The sequence below is a fragment of the Chlamydomonas reinhardtii genome, chromosome 2 (assembly GCF_000002595.2).
Source record: "Chlamydomonas reinhardtii strain CC-503 cw92 mt+ chromosome 2, whole genome shotgun sequence".
Taxonomy (NCBI): Eukaryota; Viridiplantae; Chlorophyta; class Chlorophyceae; order Chlamydomonadales; family Chlamydomonadaceae; genus Chlamydomonas; species Chlamydomonas reinhardtii.
In genome coordinates, this window is record NC_057005.1 from 6,946,868 (window position 1) to 6,972,192 (window position 25,325).

Here is a 25,325-nt window from a genome sequence, read left to right on the forward strand (position 1 = left end):
CAAGGGGTGTCAGCTTTGTACAGCTGGAAAATGGGCTGAGCCCCATGTAGCGCAAGGGGATGTGACGATGGGCACCGGCGACATGAACAGCACCCTTGCAAGCCCATCCAGCGGGACTGGCCACTATGCCAACGCCGTGCCGAGGCACCGACATGCCCTGTCCCCGCCACGCCACGCCACCTTACCCACGCCACTTCACGGTCCATGATATCCCAAATGCATCTCACCCACATCCCACTCAAGCACCGCAAACGGCTAGCCGGGCTCGGGCGCGGGATCCCGGGCCGCGACACATGTAAGGCTCGGGGACGCATGGTTTGGCTGTTGCAAACAATTTCGACATTCTTGCCCCAAGACGCTTGTCGTCGACATGTTTTGATACATGGATGTAAGATATTTAGGGGCCGAGAGCTATACTCGTGAACTGAAGAAAGTCAAGATGTCCATGGACTCACGAGGTCGCTTCTCGCTCCGGCCGAGTTTTCCCTGCCGTCTATTTTTCTACAATAGGTAATTGCAATTAATAATACGTGGCCCGCGTTTGTGCCAGTATGGTACTTTTTGTCGACACAGGCACACACGCACGCACGGACAGGGGCAATCCTGGGGGGCTTCGCCCCCCCTGGATCGCTTCGCTCAGGGGGCTCAGCCCAAAAAGGCAGTCCTATGAGCAGCGGTGGGTTGTCTCTGCCTGCAATCGTGTCCGTCTCGCGTCGGACCCCTGCATAATGAAAGTACTCTGCGCCTGTTATACCTGGGGCATTCATGTGCGGTGGCAGTGGGTGGTGAAAGGTGAGGCTGGAGCTAGCGCTGCTTTGCCCCTTGGTGATCCCTTTGTGGTGTGAACTTCCAACTGCACCAAACCAAAGGACTGAACGCACAGGAATCGGATCCTAGGCGTGACCAAAGTGGAGAGGGCGGGTTGCTAACGCATGCCACTCCCCCGGCAGCGGTGGTTACAGGTGGGCCGCTTCGGCACGGGTCGGCACGGGTCAGGGCACGAGCAATTGTTCACACATTGCGCTTCAGTGCCTTGCCAGCCCGAGCACCCGCAGTACCCAATGCCGCCGTGTCCCGACTCCGCGATGGGGGCCAGGACAGTCTGGCTTGACCAGGCGTGCTGCCTCTCCTACCGTAGCCTACCCCGGCGCGGCGGCCGTGCTGACGACCACAACTGCCCTGACCATGGTCCCACACTTCCACTCCATGCCGACTCTGACGTGGACGCTGGTGTTCGGGTGCGAATGTGCAATTGTGCGCAGCGCCCTGCATCCCCCGCGGCACGTACGGACCCCCGTGTCAGGGCGCCGCCGCCCGGTGACGTACAGAAGCCAGGGCAGAGGTTCCGGGCTGCCGGGCCCGGACCAGGCTTGCGGGCGGTCAGAACCTTCAGAGCACCACGTGTATGCCAAATGCCTGCACATTGCGCGTAATTGCCCGTCAAGTGTTTTGCTACCTGCCTGCCTCTTGCTTTGCCTGGGTCCACCCACCCCGCATAGCACGCATGACCCATGCCGCATGCAGTACGACCGGGATGAGCCATGCAGCCACTGCGCTGTCTCTATCTGTCCGGCCGCCCGGCGCGCGGAGTTGTCTGCCTTTCTTTTTGGCGTAGTGTTTACATCAGCTTCCCCTACGCCGCCTTAGGTCACCTCGTGCAACTCGGCCCGCCTTGCAGCCAGCAGCCGCGCTCCCGCGCGCTCCGAGCTGCATTTGTCTACTGCCACTGTTGCCTCCCCGCTTCCTGCCGCTGTTGGTTCCGCCCTCTCTTCCTCACTCCGTTCCTTCCACACATATGCTGCTGGGCGCCAGTGGCGCTGGTGTCTCCCGGTTGGTTTCGGACAGCTCGTATTCTGGCGTCTCCGGCGCCTTCATTCGCGGCCGCTCCTGATCCAGGCTCGCCATGCCATGCGTTACACCGTACTGTATGCCTGTGAGTGCTCGCCCTCGTATCACGGAATGCTCTCTTGGGATGCGCTCTCCCTTCTTTGTGTGTCCGTCCATGCAGCCAGTAAAATCATTGGGCTCAGGGCTGGGCCAAAGCAGTACAGTTGCGCCAGCCCCGCCACTCGCCATCAGAGTCTCTGTTTCTTCCTGATGCGCCCATGCTCAATTGCTCATATGCTGCCGGGTTGGCAACTGTGCACGAAGTACGCAAGCTTTGTACAGGGCTCCCTCCGTTCCTAACGAGCGTCATGAGAACTGGCCTGCATCCATACCTCCATGATATTTATCCCAGTTGGCTCCTGTAAACTCACTCGTGGCCGCATTCAAAATGCGCAGATCCCAACTATCAAACACCAAGGAACCCCTCTACCTAAAGGCGTGCGCCACAATCCGCCGGGAACCTCGTGCCACTCTTTTATATGCGTCCCCACTCCCTCTGTCTGTGCCTTGTGAACCTGCCCAGTTCAATTGCCGCACTTGGCATGCCGCAGTCCTCATTGTGTACTGTGCCCTTGAAACTTCGCCGCTGCTTGACAGGCGCGCGGCATTCGCTTTGCCCTGGCCCGTACCACACTCTGCCGTACCTAGTCGGCCGCAGTCGGCGGGATCTGCGCATAGATGGCGTATCTATCCGATCGCAATGGAGCTCTTCATGTTGCACAACGTTATCTTCACAATTGCGCAAGGCTTACGGACAAGGTCCCCCTTATGCCTCATCAGCAGCATGCGCCAGCACGCCTGGTGCCATACCCATCCATCAGGCTACAGCGCCAAAGAAATACCACGCAAGTGTGAAACCAACAAACACTTTTGACTTGCTTCATAAACAAAGCTCAATGCTTGCCGCAGCGGCGGCGTGATCCCCACAGGTCAACCCAGCGCTCCATCCTGCGACCGCCTACTCATGTGCCTACTTCCAGCCCCCTCCGGAACTTACGGGCACCTCACGGGCACCTAGACGTCAGCCAACCCGCCTGCTTTGAAAGCTGTAGCCTGAAACAACCACATTGTAGCATTCTCATAGGAAGCTTGAGGGGCTGGCGCTACAGTATGAGGGCGCCGCACGCTCTGGATAAGCTTCCGTGACCCGTCAGTCGACATTACCATGCGACACTTTGCATGGACTAAATATTTCTGCTGACGGCTTCTGCTGCACACTCAAAATGTATTCTGACGTCATATGCGCATCATGATCACGCACCACACACGACCGTGCCGCACCGTTATTCGCAAAGCCGCGAAAAAAGAAGTCGCTTTTGGAGTTATGCTTTTTCTTCTCTCAGTTTGCATTGAGGTCCGATCGCGCTGATGCATTTACCGCCGAAAGACTCCCAGCAGGTTAAACGCGCGCTCCTTCTTGGAAGCGGTCTCCTGCTCCGGCTCCACCTCCTCCTCGGGCTCCTCCTGCACCTCCTCCACCGGCTGCTGCTTGCGGCCCAGCAGACCGCCGAACAACTGCTGCTTGGCACCGTTTCCGTTTCCGTTGGTGTTTCCATTACCGCTTCCGTTTCCGTTGGCAGCCTTGGCGGGCGCGGCCTTTCCGTTACCGTTGCCGTTGGCCCTGCCGTTGGAGCCGCCGCCAGAGGCTGGCTTCTTCACCCCGAGGATGTTGGGCACCTGCAGGGCAGGCCGCACAGATGGTGCGGGGCAGAGAGGCACAGCGGCGGCACCGTGTGAGTTGGCTGCTTGAGGGGCTGATATGGATACTGCTGTATGACCGGCCCCTGAGCGACCCCCGCTGCCGCGAGCACGACCTTTGGCACTCATATGATTCTATCGACCTAACGCGGCGACGCCCACCGGTTGCATCGCTCGAGGACACCGTCGCGACTGGCTAGCGGGCTAGCTGGCACTGGCTGAATCGCTGGCTGCTGAATCGCTGGCTGATTGGCGCACGCACACACACACACACACACACACACACACACACACACACACACACACACACACACACACACACAGAGAGAGACACACACATAGACAGACACACACACAGACACACACTGACACACACTGACACACACTGACACGCACGCACACACACACGCACACACACACACACACTCATGCTCAAGCTGGGCACGAGCTCTGCAACGCACTTCGCTGCGCCGGCGCCTGCTCCGCCCTCTCGCCCGAGCACGCGCCCACACCAGCCACTCCACCCGCCGCCGCCACGACCACCCGCCCGCCGCCGCCCAGCGCCCGCCTGCTCCCTGTCCTCTACGCCGGCAGCAGTGAGCGCGGCACGCTCACCTTGACCTTTGCCTCGACCCGAGCGGCAGCCGCCGCCGCAGCTGCGGCCGCGCCAGCGGCGGCCATGGGCCCGGTAGGCTTCACCGGCGTGGTTGGCTTGGCACCCTTGCCGCCGCGGGCGTTGTTGATCGCCGAGCCGACCTGCATTGCGGATGGGGCCGCACCGTATGGATCCTGGAAAGTTGGGGGGCGTGGCATAAGGTCAGGGTGTCGGGGTGCTTCAGGCCCACGGCCGCGTGTGCGTGTCACCGTCGGTGAGCGGTGGCAGGCCACAAGACCCGAGCGCCTTCGGCAGCCCCTGAGAGCTGCCCTGCCTCCCTCCCCGAGCGACCTCGAGCGCATCGTGCGCCCCCTGTCCAAATGCCCCTGCTCGACCTTGAACCCGGCTTGCCAACCCCGTCAACCACGCCACAACCCCTTTACCGGACCCTGCCCCCTCCCCCTTCCTCATCTTCCTACACCTCCCCTCCTTCCTCCCCTTCCCCTCCTTCCCCTCCCTCCCCTGCCCATCAGGCCATCGCTCACCGACTCCGACATGGCCTCCCGCCGCTCCACCAGGCGCGCCTTGAGCTCGTTCTGGCGCTCCTGCCACCAGGCAATGGTCTGGCTGCCCTCGCGGGGCGCCACCGGCGCCGGCTCCTGCAGGCCCAACTCCTGTGGGGGGCAGGGAAGCAAGGGGGGGTGGGGCAGGGGCAACACCGTGTGGAACGGAAACACCCGGACATGGGTAGCTGTGAGAGGAGAGGACGTATCCCTTGCACCTGTGCGGTGCACGTAACACCACGTGGTCCCTCCCACCCCTGCTTCACAGTCTCCGTAGCGCTGCCACGCTCCCGCACCACTGGCCCCCACCGGTATGTGTGTGTATGTGTGTGTATGAACACCGCCCCGCTCTCCTAGCCCGGTCCCTTCACGCGCCCGCTGTGCCTCCGCCTGCCCCGCGACCAATCCGAGACCTAGTCGTCGTGCTGGCGTAAAAGGACGCCCCCTACGCCGGCCCCTTTTCCCTGATATCACACAGGTGCGCTAACACATCCCTCTCCCTCACTCCCTCTCCCTCACGCTCCCCGGCGCTCACCTCCATCAGCTGCGCCTCCGTGAGTGCGCCCTGGTTCACCTTGAGGATGGCCTCCTCCTGCGAACAGGCGGCAGGCGGCAGGGGCAGCAGCAACAGCCAGCGATGAGGGAACCCCAGGACCAGATTGATTCTCCTTACTCGTCAAACAAGCTCTCTCTCACCCGTGCCCCTCCCACCACCGCCCCTCCAACTACGGCCCCTCCCACCACCGCTTCTACCACCACCGCCCCTCCCACCGCCGCCCCCTCCCACCGCCGCCCCTTCCCCTCCACCCCGGCACCCAGCTCTCACCATTGACGCCAGGCCCGCGTCCTTGGCCGCCTGGCCCAGGCTCTTGCCTGCCGCCGTGAGCGCCGTGCTGGTGGCGGCGGCGGCGGTGGACACGGTGGCCTCGAAGCTGCCGCTGAGGCTGTGCTGCAGGCTGGCGGTGCGGCCGGGGGCCGACGTCAGCCAGGGGTGGGCCAGCACCGCGGCGGCGGAGGGACTGCGGGGAAAGGGCGCGGTGGGGGTTAGTGGGAGGGCTTACGAAGGAGTCAAGGGGCGCGGGTGGCATCGGGAGCACGCAAGGCCGTGCTGAGGTTCCAAGTCACATACCGTACCATTGAGGCAGCCCTGTATGCCTTGGCCTCCATCCTGCCCTGGGTTCACCCTGCTGTAATGGAGTGCCCTCCATGAGCGCCCTCCCTGTCCGCCTCCCCTCCTCCTCCCCCCTCTCCTCCCCCCTCTCCTACGACTTCGCTTCTTAATTAATCATGAATGTAACCCCCCTCTCCTCCCCCCTCTCCTCCTTCTTCACCTCCTCCTCCACCTCCTCCGCCCCACTCCTCCCCCTCCCCCCTCCCCCCTCCCCCCTCCCCCCTCCCCCTCCCCCTCCTCCTCCCCCTCCTCCTCACCGGTCCGTGGGCTTGTACGCCAGCAGGCGCATCAGCAGGTCCCAGCCCGCGCCGCCGTCCGCGTCCAGCGCCTCAAAGCCCGCCTCCAGCGACTCGGCCAGCGCCCCCTTGGCGGAGGGCAGCTTGGCCTCCTCCTCGCGACGCCAGGCCGGCAGGTCCCACTTGAGCTCCTGGGGGTTGGCGGGAGAGGCGGGTGGGTGCGGCGGTGGGCGATGAGGGGAGGGGGAGGGGGAGGGCGCCAGGCGGGAGTTCCCGTGTGCTGGGGAGGGCTGCTTTTTCCCACCCTGCGTTCATGTGCCGGTGCGCGGATTCCACACGCACGCTCTTCCGCTGCACCGTCGCCCCCATCCCAGGCCCCGACCCCATGTATCCCCTCTATCACGCCTCAGACACCCGTTGCACCACCACCAACACCACCTCCCCGCCGGCCCGCTCCCATCCCCTCCATCTCCCCCTACGCCCACTGCTCCAACCTCCCACCCACCACACACACTTATACACACACACACACACACACACACACACGCCCACGCCCACCGCACCTGCAGCCGCTTGTTGAATGCGATGAGTGCGTTGTCGTTGCGCAGGTGGCCGAACACCATCTGCAGCAGCGTGATGCCGCAGCTGTACATGTCGAAGCGGTCCGGCTTCTCCATGGTCCACAGGATGGGGCTCAGGAAGGCAGCCACGGGCTTGGGCGGCGGCTTGGGAGTCTGCGAGAGGTGAGGCGCGTGAGAGGGAGGGAGGAGGGAGGGAGGGGGCGTGACGGAGGCGTGAGTAGGCGCGGGGGAGGGAGGCGTGAAGAACCAGTGCGAGGAGGAGGGATGGGCAGGTGTGGGTACTGCCGCTATCACACTCTCCCACGACGACGCCGCGCACCTGCGTGCTCATGATGTACTGCTGCGGCGGCGCGTACCGCGGGTCCAGCAGGTACTCGTTGGGCACGTAGTTGATGCCGATGCGCAGGTCGGCGGCGGCGCCCAGGTCAATCAGCTTGATCTTCTTGTCGCGCTCGCTCACAATGCAGTTGGCGGGCTTGATGTCGCGGTGCACGATGCCTGTGCGGCGTGTGTGTTTGTGCGTGCGTGTTAAATGCGTGCATGTTTCCTTCAACCCTGCACGCCCCCAACCACCTTCATCCCCTATGACTTGGGCTTCGGAATGAAGTGCTGCCCTCCTCCATCTCCACCTCCGGTCCACACCCCCTTCCACCCTCCCCTCCCTCAGCACCTCAAATTTGTAATTTAACCACTCCGTTCCCATCCCCAACGGCTACAAACCCCCCTTCCCCTCCGCACCCCACCTCCCCCCAGCCCGGCACTCACCCACGGAGTGGCACGCGGCCACCGCCTGCACCAGCTGCCTGAAGGCCTCCTTGATGGTCACCAGCTCGCGCACGGGGCCGCGGGGCGCGCGCAGCTCGCGGCCAAACAGCAGTGGCTCCAGGTTGTAGGGCCACTCGCGGCGCTGGGGTAGGAGGGGCGGGAGCGGAAGAGTTGGGGTGTGCGTGTGTGCAGCCGCCCATGGCCGTGCCCATCTCCACCTCCCCACTTCTCCAGGACAGCCCCAGTACCGTACGTCCCACTAACGTTCCCGTTCGCTCACTGTTGCTGGCCCAGCCCCCCATTCTGCCCCAGCCCCCCATTCTGCCCCCTCCCTTCCCTCTGCCACCTCCCCCCACCGCTCCGCTCCCCCTCCCCCCACTCACCTCCATGAGGCTGCTGAGTGTGTTGTCGCCCTCGTACACCCACACCAGCCAGATGCTGTTGGCGTCCAGCGGCGAGGTGGGCTGCACAGGCGCGGCTCGCTTGCCGGCGGCTGCGACAGGGAGCCGCGAGGAGGGTAGAGAGGGAGGGCGGAAGGGAGTCGGGAGAGGCGGACGGTGCGGGGAATCAGGCCCGCGTGAGTTGCAAGGCGTGGCAGTGTTCACGGCTTCACGGCGCCCTTGCCCGCGCCGGCCTCTCGCACGCCATGTAGCCGTGCCTCCCACCCGGTCACCCAGCCCCCATTCCTGTCCTGTCCCGTGCCACACGTGCGCATACGCCATTCACTGTACAGCCCCTCAGCAGCACCGCTCACCCACCACTCCCTCATGCAGCACCCATGCAGCACCAGCCGCAACTCCACCTTCCACCCGCGCGCCCCTGCCCCACACCGCGCAATTTGCGCCACGCCGTTTGCCCCACGCCATTTGTCCAAGACTCCCACTCCCAACCACCCACGCCCGCGCCACCACCACACACGCACCGGCGGGCAGCGGCACGTTGAGCGACTCGTCAAAGGCGGTCACGAACTCCGCCACGTGGTGCCCGGCCACCCGGCTCATGCGCTCGTTCATCCACACCTCGGCCTCGCCAAACTCCTTGGCCTGGTGGGGGGGGGGGGTTGCGGAGGCGCGTGTGGCACAGCCGTGTCGGTGGGTGAGGTGAGGGGTTGGGCGTAGGGAAAGACCTGAGGATGCGGGGTTGGCCGGCACGCACACATGATGCACTTGGCATCGTGCGTGGGGCTGCCCGGCCGGATGCGAGCTGCTGCTGCTGCCGCGCACCCCGCCTGCACGCCGGAGTCATCCAGCACCACCACACATTGCGCCTGCAGTGCCGGCCCCCCTCCTGCATACGGCGTGCCCTCACTACACACGGGCATCTACACCCACTGTGTGCGTCCTTGTAGTGCTGCCACACACTTCAACTGGTTTTGCCCTTTCCTGCTCAACACGCCACGCCACGCCACCAACCATACCCGCCCTACCTTCTTGATGATGATGGACGTCTTGACTCCGCCCTCCTCCTTGAGCTCCCCCTTGAACACGGTGCCGAAGCCGCCCGTGCCCAAGCGCTTGCCCAGGACAATGTCATTCTGTAGCAGAGGGGGTTGGGAGTGCGGCGGTTGGTTGGGACGGTAGTTGGGGCGGAAGGACGAATGAGCATAGGGAGCGAGGGACGGAGCGCGGGAGGCAACAGCCGGGGGAGGGAGGGAGGGAGTGCGGGAGGGGGAGAGAACGTGCGTGGGTGTTGCATGCAAATGGCGGGATGCAGATGATGCAGGGATTGCAGGCGAGAGCAGTGAGCAGTTTATGCCCACGCAACAGCGCCGATACAGGCCGACATAGGGTGTACATCGTTGGCATGACTGTCCGTCTGGCGTCCTTGTATGGGGCACGCATGCAGTTGGGTGGCGAATGCAGGCACGAAAGGCAGGGTGCCGAGCACGCGCAAGTCAGGCGCCTTGACGCGCAGGTCTTCCGTCGCTGAAAGACGCATACTGCGCATGAGAAGCTTACTTTGTCAATGGCCTTGGTCTGCTTGCGCTTGAGGGGCGCGCGAATGTAATAGTCGATGGCGCCTGGTAGCACGCCTGCACGAGAAATGACCAACACAGATCTCGCAAATAGCTGCATCAATACGTGGTATGTGCCAAGCATGACATAACAGGGCCAGGCGGCCTCGCGGCACAAAGTTTGGCGGTGACGTGTAAATTCGGAGGTTCCATGAGTGCAGAAAGCCCCGACAGCGCCTCGCCTTGTGCACGCGCGCACCACGCCACAAAGTGCTTATCAAGTACGTAATGCGCATGCAGCGACCGAGCCCTACCCGGTGGGAGGAAGAGATACGCAAGCACGGGGGCCAACAGCGCGACAGTCTTCTCGTCAAAGCCGGCCTCGTTGTAGAGGGACGGATCCAGCGTACTGCACAGCGCATCAATGCAAAGGACGGCTTCAGTGTGGGCGTAAATTGGCTCCAACAACCCGAACACGATGAGCCCTCGCTGTCGAACTGCTTGTGCGCACCTGCGGTAGACGATGTCACCGCACTTCATGACTTGACACGGTGCTGCAATCTGCTCCAGCGGGAGGTTTGGCACCAGGGCGCTGAGCGCATCGATGAACTCGGGTGTCGCTCGCGCCGGCACGCCTCGCCGCTGGCCCGGCCGCCGCTGCACAAGTAGGCATGACCCAACAGGCTGCGATGTCGATGCTCCTGTAGACCGCTCAATGCGGCAGGAAACTTGGCGCTGGGCCAGAGCCATGTCGGTGGCTTTGCAACAAGCGCGCTATGTGTGTCTTGGTTCGTGCTGGCTTTCTAAGGTAGCGATGATTTGTTTGCAGGCAAAGATTGCGACTAAAACTACAGGACAGTCGGGGCAACAGAACGAGCCCCAATTTGCAATCGATTTTGCAACGACCGGCCCGGTGCATGGCGCGGAACCTCCCGCCTGCTCAAACGTGCATACAATACACGTTCTATTCCTTACACGTCCAGCGCAAACTTTAGGAGCGAGGGCTGGAAAGAGGCCAAGACAGCTGGACACCATCGTACATTTTCTGCCGTTTTGGTGGGCTTGAGCACGCCATATCGTGCCTCCCACAGTCCCATCCCGCCTTCACGTCGCCGTACCGCTGCTGTGCCTCCCGCACCATCGGCACCCTACCTCTGACCGCACAGCTTCCGCTCATGGCGCCAGTCCTGCAGCTGACAGGCCATCTTCCCCACAAAGCCAGCCAGCCCAGGGGTGGGCGCCGCAACCGACCGCCGCACAGGGTCCCAAGCTCCTGCAGCCCATGCCATCCCAGCGTATGCACAGGTGTGCATAAAGGAAAGGTAGCGACGTAGCGTGACTAGCGTCATGAGGAGCCCAGCCTGTGCACACCCGCCTGGTCAAAGCCAGATGCGAGCGAGGAACACACACACACACGGCTAGTCGTCACTGACACACAGGTCCACCACCTCCACCTTCACCTTCTTCACCAGATTTTCCTCCGCCTGTTTGCCTGTTTGCCTTTTAGTGCGTCGCCAGTTGCTCATCTCTTGCACAGCGGAGGTCTGCTGGCTCCCCACCGCAGCGACCCCTGGACTGCCGCACCCCGGCAGCACACATGGCCCTGTGCCCCTGTCGGCTCTGGCATCTTGCCCGCCGCTGCCGCCGCCGCCATGGGGTCGACGCCGAGCTCGCCGCCGATGCAGTAGCCGCCGGCGACGGCCGTTTCACGCCCAGCCTCCTCAAGGTCGGCGCCTCCCGGCTGACCGGCAGCGGGGTGTCTCCCTCGGCTGCGCCCCGCAGCAGCGTCCTCCGGACTCCACTAGAACCGCTTCGCGTATGGCAAGTGCAGCGCGGCAGAGGCGCGCGAATAGACTCGGCAGCTGGGACTGGGAGAGTCGCCAGTTCAGCTCCGCGCGGGGACGCAGCCTGGCGCCGCCCAGCGACGCGCGCAGCAGCAGCCCGGCGCGCTATCGGCCCGCCAAGATCAGACGCGATGAGCGGCACGGCCGATGGCGCCGAGTTAAGCTATCACCACGCCCAGAGTTCCGGCCAGTTGTAATGGTTTTACGGTTTGCAGCAGATGGTCCCACCATAGCCCTCAGTACTCGTCACCCCAGCATCATGGATGCCGATGTCTGTCCTCAGCATCCACCTAAGGCGATAGTCGCGCGGAGCACGCGATGTTGTAGTATGTGATCCATTTCGGTGTAAGAAGTTTGAGTGCGAGTGAGCCAGGCTGTGTTAACGCCCGCAGTCGGCATTGCGTTGACAGCAAGGACACGGCGTTGGCGTTGCCCCGCTCCTGCATGACAGCACGGGTAGCAGCTGTTTCGCCAGGACCGGCGAGCTGGCCATAGGACAAGCACAGTACCGTGCGGCGGTTCACGCGTTTGTTCCATTACAGGTCCAGAGCCCCCTGCGCAAAGCCCAATGGCGGCGGGCGGTGCGTGCTGGGGCGGCAAGGGAGGCGGCCGGCGCTGCACCCACACGGGCCTCGGGGCCAGCACCGACCTAAACCTCAGTTACCTCCTGCCGCTTACCCAGCCTGGAGCGCCTTTCGGCTGCTCGCCATCAGCGGGCTTGGCCCCGGCTTCCTCAAGTGAAGCCGGCATTAGCCAGCGAGGACGCTTTCAGTAGACGCCCTCGCACCCGCATCACCCTCTGCACCTCCGCACATAGACCATTTGGGTTTGCGGCTCTGGCAACAAATTGTGCCTCACGCACCTTACACACCAGCGGCAACACGCCCGTCACGTTGGGCAGCACGCAGCGGCACAACACCCGATCCCCAAACATCTCGCACAACAACTTAAACGCAGCCGCCTCACGCCAGCAAAACCTGGGTCGGCGGCCGCACCAGCCAGCAAGGCCTCGAAATCCCTCGGGGCTCACACTCGCACGCCCCACGCCGACGCAACCGTCGCCTCATACGGGCTGCCATTGCAGGCGCCAAACAAGGTCCGGGGCTCGTGCCAAATGGAACACGTAGGGTGCGTTGGTGCAACCGCAACAACCGCAACCCTCCCACTGCGCACACGTGCGAATGCGACAGCCCGTGCAGGCCTCCGAGGCTCCGGCTATCCCCCCCTGCAGCGCCACCCACGCCGCCCCAGCCACCACCGCGTGTTGCCGCTGTGTCCGTGCGCTTTCCTCCCAATCGCCCGCAGTGGCAGGCTGCCCCACCGCCGCTGCTGCCGCTGCCGCCATAGCAGCCCGCTGCTGTGGGCGACTGGCTGCCGGCAGCGACCGCGGCCGCAACAGCGGCGTGTACAGCACCAACGGCGGCAGCGCTCCGCAGCGCCCCCAGTGCACATTTCACAGTGCACTGCTCGCTGCCGTTGCTCTCTACCGTTGCTGGTGCTGCTGGCTCCTGCCGCTGCTGGCTCCTGCTCCTGCTGCTGCGCGCTACTCCTTCAGCGCCGCCAGCACCTCCTCCGCCAGCGCCTCCACATCCAGCGCCTTCAGCTTGGTGAAGGGGCGGGGCATGTCCTGTGGATGTTCGGTGTGGGTATATAAAGGTTAGTGCACAAGTCAATGAGTGTGTGAGGGAGACTGTGTCTGGGTGTTTGTGCGAGTGTGCGCGTGTTTGCGAGGGCGTGGAGTGCCAAGTCGCGCACGTGGCGCACGAGTTATGGAGCTGCAGACGCAACCACACCGTCACGTTGAACTCATGAGCAGTCCACACAAGGCCGACCACGGAGAGGCCGTGCATGGGGAGTTCCAGTGGTGCTACTGCCAACCACCACCTGCTACTGTTACAGCTGCCGCCGCTGCTGGTGCTGCTACTGCTGCTGCTGCTGCTGCGGCGGCTGCTACCGTACTGCTGGTGCTGCTGCTGCCGCCGCTGCCGGTGCACACGCAAGGGAACACGGTGCCCCGCGCTCCTCGCTCTTCTGCATGGGGTTCGGTTAAGGTTGGGCTGGTATCTACAACCCCCCTTTCCCCACACCCTCGCCCCGATGACCCACCAGCAGTGACACGAAGGTCTTGCCGCCAGGGCCGCGGACCTCAAAGCACCCCTTGCGCGGCTTGTCCGGGTTGACGGACACCGAGGTGCCAGGGGCGCCCTCCTTGATCAGCTTCTCCAGCTTGGTGGCCCTGTGGAGGGAGACAGAGCATAAGACAGGACAGAGAATACGGGGGGGACGGAGAGACAGCGGGTTGGGGCCGTGATGCCGCCGTACACCCGCCGAGTAAGGCCGTGGCAGTCATGCGCAGACCAACTCACCGTGTTTTGAATGCGCCTCAGCTTTTGCTGTGGGCAGCAGTGGGGCCAAGGAGAGCGTGCGGCGTGAGGGTCGGATGTATGGTCGCGTGGTGTGGTGGTGGGAAACCATGGTGCCACAACTTTGCCCCTGCGCCGCTAGCCAAGATGCCAGGTTCTATGCGTCCCTTACAGTCACACGCATTCATCTGCGGGGTCCAGATATCAACTCGTCGCTCCCGTGCGTCGAGCGCGCGTCCTAGGGCTTGCCTATCATTTGTCGCCACCTGATTCTCCCGCCCTCTTACCAAGCCTCGATGACGATGCCGTCCCCGGCATCGGCAGCCACAGGCGCAGTCTCCTCCTTCTTTTCAGCCTCCTTCTTCTTCGCGGGGGCCTTCGCCTTCTTTGCCGGGGCCTCGGCCGCTGCCGCTGCCTTTCGTTTAGGAGCCATTTCAAAGAGCAAAAATAAGTTATGATTGGCCGCAATGTTGCTGATCGGTTCAAATGTGCCCGATGTTGACTACCATGGCAATTGCCCCCCATCAATTCAGCTGTTTTACGGAGAGTTTCAATATGCATGCATTCCACAAGCACCGTCGAGCCATGCAGATAGTCTCGGCTTGAAGTAGGCGTCTCGCAAGGCCAGAAATGGCCATGGACAATTTCCATAGGAACGCCTGGACGCAGCTTTCGAACTTACCAAGCCTCGCACAGACATGCATCATAGAGCACCTCACGCCCGCGGAGGTGGCGGCTCTGCGCCGCACCAGCCGAGCCCACCGCACGGTTGTCGACCAGGTTGTCACGCGCCTTTACCCCTGGGTCGTGGCACCCGATGGCGTGCCTGCCGCAGCCGTGCAGCTCTATCGGAACCAGCCCAACATAAAGGCTGCCGGCGTACCTGCGACATCTGCTGGCGCTGCTGCTGCATCACCGGCAGTGGCAGCAACCGCGCCGCATGAACGCAGACGGAACGGCGCCGGCTCCACCTCCACCTCCACCGCCGCCGCCGGCGCAGCCCTTGACGCAGTTGTTGCTGCAGCCGTGTCCGCCGTGTCCGCCGACGCCGGCGCCAGCAGCTCCGCCGGCAGGATCATCAGCCGCGACCACGGCCCGTACGGCGTTGTACGAGAGCTGGTACTGCGGCTGCACCCGCACTACGACCGCGGCCTGGATCCAAGCACCTCCGCCTACGAGACTGACGGCGCCGCCGGCGCCGTCGGCGTGCACCCGCCGATGCCGTACATAGCTCAAGGCCAGACCGTGCATCTGCCGCCGCGGCTGCTGCCGGCGCCGCCGCTGTTGACGGTGGCCGCCGCCTGCTCGCGCGTGGTGCCGGTTCTGGCGGCGCTGCCGTCCCTGACGTCGCTGTCGGCGTGCGCGCTGGCGTTGACAGACACGGCGACGGCGCGGGCGGAGGCGGCGGCGGACGTGGATCGGCCGCGGAATGTGGCGGCGGCGCTGCGCTTCGCCGCCGCCAAGGGCCCCCTGACGGCCCGGGTCAATGGCGTGGGGGCCGCGCAGGCGGCGGCGGCGGCGGACGGTCCGGGGGCTGCGCCGGCGGCGGCGGGAGGGGCAGCGGCGGGTCAGGCTGCTGCTGCGGCGGAGGGGGCGGCGGAGGGGGCGGGACTGGGCGACGCTGCGGGTGCAGCTGGTGAGGTGCCGGCCGGCGGCGACCCCGGCCCCGTGATGGCGCCGGCAGCGGCGGCGGCGGGAGGGCCTCCTGACGGCGCCGCGGCCGTTGGCGAGGCTGCTGCTGCTGCTGCTGATGATGATGATGACGAGGAGGAAGAGGAGGAGCAGCAGGAGGAGGAGGCCGATGGCGGCGCGGATGACGCCGCGCCGGGTGGCGGCGCCGCCGGCGACGGCACTGCGGCCGTAGATGGGGACGGCCCTGTTGACGGCGACGGCGGCGGCGAGCTTGGCGGGGGCCTGGCTGGCGGCCTGGGCGCGTTGCCGCCGGGTCTGCAGATGCTTCCGTCCTGGCCGCTGCAGCGGTACCGGGCGCAGCGGATGGGTGGCGACTTCACTTCGGAGCGGCTGAACGCGTTCCGCAGGGTGGGGCGGGCGGGGGTGGATGAGGCGGGCGGGGGTGGGCGCGGGGGCTGTGAAGGGGGCAGTGGAGGCGGCAGGCGGGCTTGTCAGTAAGGCGCTGCTGCAGCTGGGGTTGGAGCGTGTGGTGCGCGCGGCTGCCTGCAACTGGCACTGTGCATGTGTGTGTGTGTGTGTGTGCATGTGTGTGTGCGTGTGCGTGTGTGTGTGTGTCTGTGTGTGCGCGCGCGTGTATGCGAGTATGAAGAGTGTGTGCATGAGTGTGTGTTGTGTGTGTATCTGCATGGTCATCCGGTAACCCAACCGCCCACTCGCCGCAACCGCCAACCGACAACCATGCGCAGGCCCAGCTCAACCGCCTGCGAGACATACGGCTGGACGAGCAGCTGCTGCTGGCCGTACGCAAGGTGGCGGCGCAGTGCGGCGGGCTGGGGGGTCGGCTGCGGCAGTTGACACTGACCGAGGTGCCGTACTGCCGCGGCGTCTTTACCGCCCTCGCCCGTCTGACGTCGCTGACAAAGTTGGTGCTGTCACCTCGACTGACCAGCTCGGTGACGGCGGCGGTGTTGACCTCGGCGGGGCGGTCGGGCGGCGGCGGCGGCGGTGGCGACGCGGTTGGGCTGGCGGCGCCGCCAGCCGGCCTGGCGACGACGGTGGGGTCGGCGGCCCGGCCCGGCGAATTTGGAGATGCTGATCTAGCGGCACTACTTTGCGGGGGCGGTGGTAGTGGTGCAGGCGGCAGCAGCGGTGGTGGTGGCGGTGGCGGTGGCGGTGGTGGCGGCGGTGGCGGTCGAGGGCTGATGCGGCTGCGGCACCTGGACCTGCATGCGGGCTGCTTCGCGCGGGACACGGACTGGCGGCGGCTGGCGGCTCTCAGCGGCCTCAGCCACCTACGGCTCAACCAGGTGAGTGGGGTGGGGTGGGGTGGGGTGGGGTGGGGTGGGGTGGAGTGGGGTGGGGGAGGGTGGGGTGGAGTGGGGTGGAGTGGGGGGGCTACGTGATTTATGTGAGAGGTAGAGGGGCCGTGCGAACCAAGCGTAGCGAAGCACGACACGAGGCACAGGATCAGCGAGCCGCCCCGTGTGACACGTGTACGGCAGTTTGCTGTTGGTGGAGTTGTCTTGACTGACACGGGCTGTACGGCGCCGCAGGCGGGGGCGTACGAGTCGGCGTACGGCAACCGCTTTGAGCGCGTGCCGGAGGAATTCACCCGGTGAGCGTGTGTGTGTGTGTGTGGGGGGGGTAAACTTTGAACCACTTCCGTAAGGAAACAGTCGCGCTGCAAGGAGAAACTGCAGCCGCATAAGCGAGCTTTTGTACATCACCATAGGTAATCGGGCGGGCTTGGGCAGTGTAGCGGCAGGGAGGGCGGGTGGTTATGCGCCCGAGCCCAAAGAGATAAGGGGGCGCAGAGGAAGGGAGAAGGAGTGCGGGAGTGATGGGAGGTGTGGCGGAAAGGCCGAGAGCACAGCCGCGGGTACGTGGGCCCTCGGGCCGGCGGCGCTGTGTTTGTTCGCGCAGTGCGTCGGTGCCTACCCCATGTCGATGCCAACCTTGTTACCCGGGCCCGCCCCCGCCTAGCCCGGCCTCACCTACCCTTACCCCACTTGTCATTCCCTGCCTGGCCCTCACGCCTCACGTGCAGGGAACCCCTCATCGGCCCCCTCCGCGGCATCGAGGCGCTGGCCGCTCTGCCGCACCTGCACACGCTCTCACTCACAGGTGCGGCGGAGCCCGCGCAGCCGTGCCGCTGGGTGTCTGACTTGGAGCATTCTGCTTTGTTTGGCGTGGCGGCACATGCGTTGGCGGCACGTGGGGTGGCGGCACGTGGGGTGGCGGCACGTGGGGAGGCGGCACGTGGGGTGGCGGCACGTGGGGAGGCGGCCGCTCCAGCGCCACCTTCCCCCCTTCGTCGGACTCGGGCGTATTGCCCTTCTTGGCTACAACTTCGCTTGTGCTTGCTTATTCATGAATGGCATCCCCCTCGCTCTATTGCATTGGGTTTGGTTTAGTTTGGGCTGGTAACTACAACCGCCCCTCCCCCCGCCCCCGCCCCTCAGGCCTGGACTGCCCTCCCCTGGCGCTGCTGCAGGCGCTGCCGTACGGCGGCGGGCCGCTGAGGCACCTGGCCCTGCGCAAGGTGCGGCCTGGGTGTGGGCGTGGGCGTGGGAGCGCGGGTGTGTGACACGGTAGCCACACACTCCCGTGCAGCTGCAGTCACGCACACACACATGCACACATACAAGATACACACACGCACGCACACAAGCACATGCACACGGCTCACGCGCCTCCTCGCCTGCCCGCCTCCCCACCTCCCCGCCCACGCCCACGCCCACGCCCAGATGTACGTGCTGGAGTGGGAGCACGTGGAGGCGGTGGGGCGCCTCACGGCCCTCACGCAGCTGCAGCTGGCGGCGGACTGGTGCGTGTGCGTGTGCGTTTGCGTGTGTGTGGATGTGTGTTTGGGAGGGGGGGTTACATGTATGATTAATCAAGAAGAAGCGAAGGGGGTTGACGCGGAAGGGAGCTGGGTTTGGGGTTTTGTGGTGGGGGGTTGGGGTCCCTGACTGCGTCAGCGTCCGTGTCCGTGCCGGTGTGGGTGCCGGTGTGGGTGTCGGGACCGGCTGTGGGGCCCCCAGTGCATGTGGTAACGACTTCGTCTGCGGTCTTCAGTGCATCCTGTACCCCTTTCCCAACCATCTTTGCACACCCCCGCCCCCCATTAGGCTCGGGCACATACACATACACACACACCTTCCCCCTCCGCTTATCTAGCTAATCATGAATGCAACTCCCCCACCTCCCCGCTGCAGGTGCCTGCACCCAGGCGCGGCGACGCCGCCGCCGCTGGACCACATGGAATGGATGGACGAGGACGGCGGCGAGGAGGCGGAGGAGGAGGAGGCGGCGGAGCTGGTGGCGGCGGGGGAGGGCGCGGCGGCCGCCGACGCATTCGTGCTGGTGCCACCGCACCAGCCGCCGCCGCCGCCGCCACCGCCGCAGGAGGGTGCCGGGGCCGGGGCCTTGGCGGGTGCTGCTGAGGCTGGGGGAGGAGGTGGTGGTGGTGGTGGTGGTGGTAGCAATGCCGGCGTGGGGCAGGCGGAGGAGCAGGGTCAGGGGCACGGCGCGGCGGCAGCTGGCTCTGACGGCGGCGCCGCACCAAGCGGTGGCGGCGGCGGCGGCGGCGGCGGCGGCGGCGGCGGCGGCGGCGGCGGCGGCGGCGGCGGCGACCCCATGCAGGTAGACGGCGGCGCGGGCGGCTCCCTGCCGCCGCAGCCCGTGGCACCCGGGGCGGCGGCGGGCTTGCGGGCGCGCGTCAATGCTGGCATGGACACCAACACGCACCCCGGACCCGGCCCCAGTGGCAGTGGCGGCGGTGGCGGCGGCGCGGCCGCCGCGACGGCGGCACACGCCGCTGGGCCCGCAGGCGCACCGGCGCCGCCGTCGCCCCTGCCGCCGCCTCCGGAACAAGCGGGGCCTGCCAACGCCGCCGCCGCCGCCGGCCCCGGCGTAAATGCTCCTGGCGACGCGGGTGCGGCCGTGGCCGCCGCCTTGGGCGCCGCCGCCGCCGCCGCTGCCCCTGCCGCCGCCGCCCCCGCCGGAGGCGACGCTGCTGCGGCTGCTGCGGCTGCTGCGGCTGCTGCTGCTCCGCCTGATGAGCGGCTGGCGCCCCTGCGCGGCCTGTCCCGCCTGCAAGTGCTGCACCTGGGCGTGGGCCGCATCTTCGGGGTGCTCAACCTGACGCCGCGGCTGCTGGCGCCGCTGAGCGCGCTGACCAGCCTCACCAGCCTCACACTCAGGTGGGGTGGAGGCGAGGCGCCTGTGCGGGGCCGGGGGAAGGGGCGGGGGTGCATGGCCCTGGAGGGGAGATGGCGGCGTCCTGTGCATTGCAAACCCACACGCCCGGTGCTCTCTACCGTAGCTCAGTAGTGACACACGCGCGCGTAACTTCTTCCATTGCGACCCACACGCACCCCTGGCCCCTGCCCTCCTGCCCCCCACGCGCCCCTTAATTGTCCACCGTCTACCACTTCCTTGAAATAATCATGAATGTAACCCCCCCCCCTGCCCCCCTTCTCTGTACCAATCCTTGCAACCCCCCTGCCCCCCTGCAGGTGCACCACTGTGGACTGGGGCCTGCTGGCGGTGCTGGCGCCGCTGCCCTCGCTGGCAGCAGTGTCGCTGCACTACTTCCAGGGCCGCGGCAACAACGGACACAAGGTGGGGGCGCGGGGAGGGGTCGGGGGCCGGGCCGGGGGAGTGAGTGAGGGTTTGAAGGGAATGAGTTCTTTGTGTGTGTGTGTGTGGTGTGTGTGTGGGTGTGTGGGTGTGGGTGTGTGGGTGTAGTGTGTTTGATGGAAGCGCGCGCCAACGCTCTGCCCTGCATCACACAGCTCACACCCTCACCCTCGCTCTCACTCCCGCTCCCACCTTCACTCTCCCGCTCCTCCCGCCTCCCACGTGCCAGATCGCGGCGGACCTGCTGTCGTGGCGCAGTCTGTCCGCAGTGACCCGACTCAACCTGGGCGCGTTCGAGGTGAGCGGGTGACCGGGGGGGGGGGAGGGGGGAAGGGGGGAAGGGGGGAAGGTGGGAAGGAGGGGAAGGAGGGGAGCGGGTGTGGGCCATCCGCACCAGTGCTTTTTAAACACTGCACCCTTGCATACACACACGCTCTCCACATGCTTTTCTAACACGCACTCTCACACACACACACACACACACACATACACACGCCCACCTGTCACAGGCTCAGGCGGACGCGGCCATCATCACGCGTGTGCTGCCCCGCTGCGGCGTCACCGCCGCCTCGGTGTTCGGCATGCGCTCCTGCCGCCCCACCTACGATGTGTTCCAGGCGCTGGCCGCCGCCACCTCGCTCACCAGCCTCAGCGTGCAGGTGGGCGGTGGGATGTGGTGGGCGTGTGTGTTCGCGTGTGTGTGTATATGTGTGTGTGTGTGTGTGTGTGTGTGTGTGTGTGTGTGTGTGTGTGTGTGTGTGTGTGTGTGTGTGTGTGTGTGTGTGTGTGTGTGTGTGTGTGTGTGTGTGTGTGTGTGTGTGTGTGTGTGTGTGTGTGTGTGTGTGTGTGTGTGTGTGTGTGTGTGTGTGTGTGTGTGTGTGTGTGTGTGTGTGTGTGTGTGTGTGTGTGTGTGTGTGTGTGTGTGTGTGTGTGTGTGTGTGTGTGTGTGTGTGTGACTACGGTTTCCACGGTTATTCTGCCAGATCACGTGAATCGTGTATCTGGTATAACCAACGACAGGGCTCTCAATCGAGGGCTGCCGTGACCTGGCGTTTCCCCGGCAGAGCGCAACCAGCTCTGGAGTCCACAGGGCAACGCACTCCGACCCTTCACCGCGCCAGTAATCCTTGCGGAATTACTACCGGTGTAACAACCTCAGACCCAGCGGGCGAGCTACCTCTTAAAAACCAGGCGGGCAGAAGACAAAAAACAGCAAACATAACAAAACACGCAGCACGCGACAGCACGCGAAAGCACGACCACAGTGGCTGCGGGGCTGAGTCCTACGACCCGGCAGCCTGCACGACCTCAACCGCAACCTAACCAGCTCTCGACGCAAGGGCAGACAATGCCTAAGGGCAGCCACAAACGCGTCTGGCCACTAGGCCGGTCCAGGCCGTAAGACCCGGGGTGTTGCAGCACCCAATACACCCTCTCAGGCATTAAAACCCCGCAAAACCTGGCCCTGCTCCCACGGGCGTAAAACAAAAAACCCTTCGCCTGCCCACTAAGCTCCCCCGCTGACCCTCTCGTATGCCACTGCTTCAGTGGCTCATGTTAGTGCTCACGCGCTTCTCCTAAGGGCTGATCCCTTTCAAGCCTCCAGCTCCATAGCTTGCGGCATCGCGCACAGCATTTCACCGTTCACCACCGCCAGGATGGGGTGAGTGGCGTCAACACCATCCCAGCCCTTTTGGGGCACGCCGAGCTGCGCGAACTGCATCAGCCGCGACCAGAAGTCCGCGACTGCACGAGCGCACGCAAGCTCGACGGGGTTGACGCCTGGCTGCGGCGGCGTCAGCTGTGTGGGCGGGATCTCGTCAAGATCGGGTTCCGCCTCCGCTGTACCTGCCACCGCAGCCTCGGGAGCTGCTGCCGCCGCCGTCTGAATTCCCAGGGCCGCTGCGGCGCGCGTCATCCCGCGCAGCCGCACCCGGCCATGTTCTGTGGCGGCCAGCGCCGCCATCACCACCACGTCCCAAACACACTGCTGAAAACCCGGCGGCGCCTGAACCAGCCACAGCTGGGCTTGGCTGATGGGAGCCGGACCGGGGTTGTGTGCGTTGATCTGCGCCACCACGGCCTTCGCCACCGCGCAATCCCAGAAGTGGTGCTGCCGTGGCGTGGGCGCGGCGGCGGCGTGTGCCTCCACCGCGGCGCCCCCATGGCCGTGTTGCCCACAGCCGCATGGCTCACGGCGAGCCAACGGCATATGCGAGTTTCCTGGCAGCGGCACTGCGTCGATGGCCAATCGCCACAGCGTCTCAAAGTGTCGCCGTTCCCACCGCACCTTCTGCCAAAGGCGCGCCAGGGTGTCCCTAATGGCGCCAAGCGTGTGTGTGTGTGTGTGTGTGTGTGTGTGTGTGTGTGTGTGTGTGTGTGTGTGTGTGTGTGTGTGTGTGTGTGTGTGTGTGTGTGTGTGTGTGTGTGTGTGTGACTACGGTTTCCACGGTTATTCTGCCAGATCACGTGAATCGTGTATCTGGTATAACCAACGACAGGGCTCTCAAACGAGGGCTGCCGTGACCTGGCGTTTCCCCGGCAGAGCGCAAACAGCTCTGGAGTCCACAGGGTACCACACTCCGACCCTTCACCGCGCCAGTAACCCTTGCGGAATTACTACCGGTGTAACAACCTCAGACCCAGCGGGCGAGCTACATCTTAAGACCAGGCGGGCAGAAAACAAAAAAAACAGCAAACATAACAAAACACGCAGCACGCAGCACACGACAGCACGCGATAGCACGACCACAGTGGCTGTGGGGCTGAGTCCTGCGACCCCGCAGCCTGCACGACCTCAACCGCAACCTAACCAGCTCTCGACGCCAGGGCAGACTATGCCTAAGGGCAGCCACAAACGCGTCTGGCCACTAGGCCGATCCAGGCCGTAAAGGCCCGGGGTGTTGCAGCACCCAACACACCCTCTCAGGCATAAAACCCCACAAACCTGGCCCTGCTCCCACGGGCGTAAAACAAACAAGGGGTGTCAGCTTTGTACAGCTGGAAAATGGGCTGAGCCCCCGTACGCTTGGGAGCTATTAGGCGTGTAACGCCCCGTCAGAGCCTCCATGCCGCTACGACGCGCAGGCGCATCGGCTAGGGCCGTGCGGGATTTCCCGCGCCACGCATGCGTGCCTTGTCCCGTTCCCAAACACCCCAAGCATTTCTTTCGCCTCCTGCCATAATCAACACCTCCCCGGCGCCCCACGCTCAAAGGGCTAGGCGCGGGGCGGGGGCGACCTCGGGGCTTCTCGGCATCCTGGCGCGTCGGCAGGCATGGCTCGGCAAGTCGCTCAAAATTTTCGATATACTTCCCCGCTTTGCTTGCCGCCAACATAGTTTGCCTTAGAGACTGCATATCAGCGGGCACCGGATGCTTTCCTCGCGACCTCGCGAAAGTCAATTGTCCATGGACGCGCGAAGGCACTTCTCGCTCCGCCCGAATTTTCCCTGCCACCTATTTACATGCAATAGGCATTAACAAATACTAATACGCAGCAGTCGCGGTTTGCGCCAGTATGCTATGTTTTGCCGACACCACGCACGCACGCACGGACAGGGGTGTTCCTGGGGGGCTTCGCCCCCCCCTGGAACGCTGCGCTGGGGGGGCTCAGCCCAAAAACCCTTCGCCTGCCCACTAAGCTCCCCCGCTGACCCTCTCGTATGCCACTGCTTCAGTGGCTCATGTTAGTGCTCACGCGCTTCTCCTAAGGGCTGATCCCTTTCAAGCCTCCAGCTCCATAGCTTGCGGCATCGCGCACAGCATTTCACCGTTCACCACCGCCAGGATGGGGTGAGTGGCGTCAACACCATCCCAGCCCTTTTGGGGCACGCCGAGCTGCGCGAACTGCATCAGCCGCGACCAGAAGTCCGCGACTGCGCGAGCGCACGCAAGCTCGACGGGGTTGACGCCTGGCTGCGGCGGCGTCAGCTGTGTGGGCGGGATCTCGTCAAGATCGGGTTCCGCCTCCACTGCACCTGCCACCGCAGCCTCGGGAGCTGCTGCCGCCGCCGTCTGAATTCCCAGGGCCGCTGCGGCGCGCGTCATCCCGCGCAGCCGCACCCGGCCATGTTCTGTGGCGGCCATCGCCGCCATCACCACCACGTCCCAAACACACTGCTGAAAACCCGGCGGCGCCTGGACCAGCCACAGCTGGGCTTGGCTGGTGGGAGACGGACCGGGGTTGTGCGCGTTGATCTGCGCCACCACGGCCTTCGCCACCGCGCAATCCCAAAAGTGGTGCTGCCGTGGCGGCGCGGCGGCGGCGTGTGCCTCCGCCGCGGCGCCCCCATGGCCGTGCTGCCCACAGCCGCATGGCTCACGGCGAGCCAACGGCATATGCGAGTTTCCCGGCAGCGGCACTGCGTCGATGGCCAACCGCCACAGCGTCTCAAAGTGCCGCCGTTCCCAGCGTACCTTCTGCCAAAGGCGCGCCAGGGTGTCCCTAATGGCGCCAAGCGTTGCAGCCGCAGCTGCTGGCAGGTCCTCCCGCCGCACCACAGCGCGCGGCGGCAGGCCCTGTGCCGCGCGCTCGTAATCCTCGTGTAGGTCCGCCCGCCGCGTGGCCACATCGTCCAGCTGCATGGATGTGGCCATGCGGACGGACAGCTTCGCTAGGGGGACTTTGAGGGTCTCAGAGCCAGAGAGCTTCCAGCCCATGCGCGGCATGATGGTGGTGCGGACGACCTCACTGGTGGACGGTGCCGGGACAGGCGCTGGGCCAGGGCTCGCCAGCTGTGCGGCGTGAGCCTGCGCTGCACTCCACCATGATGGCGGGATGTCGCCGACAAGGCTCTGCAGCGCGGCGAGCGTGGGCCCACGGCGCCGGCGACGGCCGTCTGACGGCGCAAGGTGGTCTCGCAGCCACCCCTCCCAGTCGACTGCAGCCGCCGCAGGTGGTCGTGCAGCGTGGGCTCGCACTAGGTCACCGATGGTCACCAGACGCGCGCAGGCTCGCAGCGTCCTATGGCGGTAGTCGAGACCACGCCCCTGCGTGCGCCGCGCTACTCCTGCCGGAACGGGCTCCACAGCTGTTTCGCCATCGCTGCCGCTATCCTCCTCCTCCTGCTCGCCGTTGGCCGCCGCGGGGGACGGGGTGAGAAGCGGGTTGCCCCACAGCGGCGCCGTGAAGCACCAGGCACCAGGCTCCGGTGCCTCAGTCAGTACTTGCACCGGCGGCAGCCACCCCAGCGCTGAGACCGTGCGCTCTGTATCCTCGTGTGTGTGTGTGTGTGTGTGTGTGTGTGTGTGTGTGTGTGTGTGTGTGTGTGTGTGTGTGTGTGTGTGTGTGTGTGTGTGTGTGTGTGTGTGTGTGTGTGTGTGTGTGTGTGTGTGTGTGTGTGTGTGTGTGTGTGTGTGTGTGTGTGTGTGTGTGTGTGTGTGTGTGTGTGT

At 65.0% G+C, this 25,325-nt stretch overlaps 5 protein-coding genes across 6 annotated transcripts; 1 reads left to right on the plus strand and 4 right to left on the minus strand.

Annotated features, from left to right (window-relative positions):
• Positions 1 to 1,901: 1,901 nt before the first annotated feature.
• CHLRE_02g120250v5 (uncharacterized protein) lies at positions 1,902 to 10,304 on the minus strand. 2 transcript variants are annotated; one of them, XM_043060044.1, is made up of 15 exons: positions 9,962 to 10,304; positions 9,765 to 9,859; positions 9,455 to 9,528; positions 8,923 to 9,030; positions 8,419 to 8,539; positions 7,880 to 7,989; positions 7,497 to 7,638; positions 7,051 to 7,229; positions 6,714 to 6,884; positions 6,172 to 6,341; positions 5,570 to 5,762; positions 5,279 to 5,335; positions 4,726 to 4,854; positions 4,201 to 4,341; positions 1,902 to 3,564 (listed from the first exon to the last, which is right to left on the minus strand). In XM_043060044.1, the coding sequence occupies exons 1-15, from the start codon at positions 10,198 to 10,200 to the stop codon at positions 3,262 to 3,264; spliced, it is 2,232 nt and encodes a 743-aa protein (XP_042927678.1). In that variant the 5' UTR covers positions 10,201 to 10,304; the 3' UTR covers positions 1,902 to 3,261. The 2 variants fall into 2 exon arrangements, with proteins under 2 accessions (XP_042927678.1, XP_042927677.1); XM_043060043.1 differs by having other exon boundaries at positions 4,201 to 4,374.
• Positions 10,305 to 11,818: 1,514 nt separating this feature from the next.
• Positions 11,819 to 14,084, minus strand: CHLRE_02g120301v5 (uncharacterized protein). Its single transcript, XM_043060045.1, has 4 exons — positions 13,945 to 14,084; positions 13,657 to 13,687; positions 13,401 to 13,530; positions 11,819 to 12,921 (listed from the first exon to the last, which is right to left on the minus strand). Exons 1-4 carry the CDS (start codon positions 13,973 to 13,975, stop codon positions 12,838 to 12,840), a joined length of 276 nt encoding a protein of 91 aa, XP_042927679.1. The 5' UTR covers positions 13,976 to 14,084; the 3' UTR covers positions 11,819 to 12,837.
• Positions 14,085 to 14,204: 120 nt separating this feature from the next.
• CHLRE_02g120350v5 (uncharacterized protein) lies at positions 14,205 to 21,095 on the plus strand. The gene is made up of 11 exons (XM_043060046.1): positions 14,205 to 15,697; positions 16,036 to 16,596; positions 16,843 to 16,904; positions 17,337 to 17,413; positions 17,752 to 17,831; positions 18,037 to 18,116; positions 18,508 to 19,494; positions 19,810 to 19,915; positions 20,163 to 20,231; positions 20,443 to 20,592; positions 20,917 to 21,095. Exons 1-11 carry the CDS (start codon positions 14,288 to 14,290, stop codon positions 20,923 to 20,925), a joined length of 3,591 nt encoding a protein of 1,196 aa, XP_042927680.1. The 5' UTR covers positions 14,205 to 14,287; the 3' UTR covers positions 20,926 to 21,095.
• A 13-nt stretch (positions 21,096 to 21,108) lies between these two features.
• Positions 21,109 to 22,224, minus strand: CHLRE_02g127237v5 (uncharacterized protein). The gene has a single exon (XM_043060047.1). It carries the CDS (start codon positions 22,143 to 22,145, stop codon positions 21,528 to 21,530), a length of 618 nt encoding a protein of 205 aa, XP_042927681.1. The 5' UTR covers positions 22,146 to 22,224; the 3' UTR covers positions 21,109 to 21,527.
• A 184-nt stretch (positions 22,225 to 22,408) lies between these two features.
• Positions 22,409 to 24,864, minus strand: CHLRE_02g134124v5 (uncharacterized protein). The gene has a single exon (XM_043060048.1). It carries the CDS (start codon positions 24,600 to 24,602, stop codon positions 23,658 to 23,660), a length of 945 nt encoding a protein of 314 aa, XP_042927682.1. The 5' UTR covers positions 24,603 to 24,864; the 3' UTR covers positions 22,409 to 23,657.
• Positions 24,865 to 25,325: the final 461 nt, after the last annotated feature.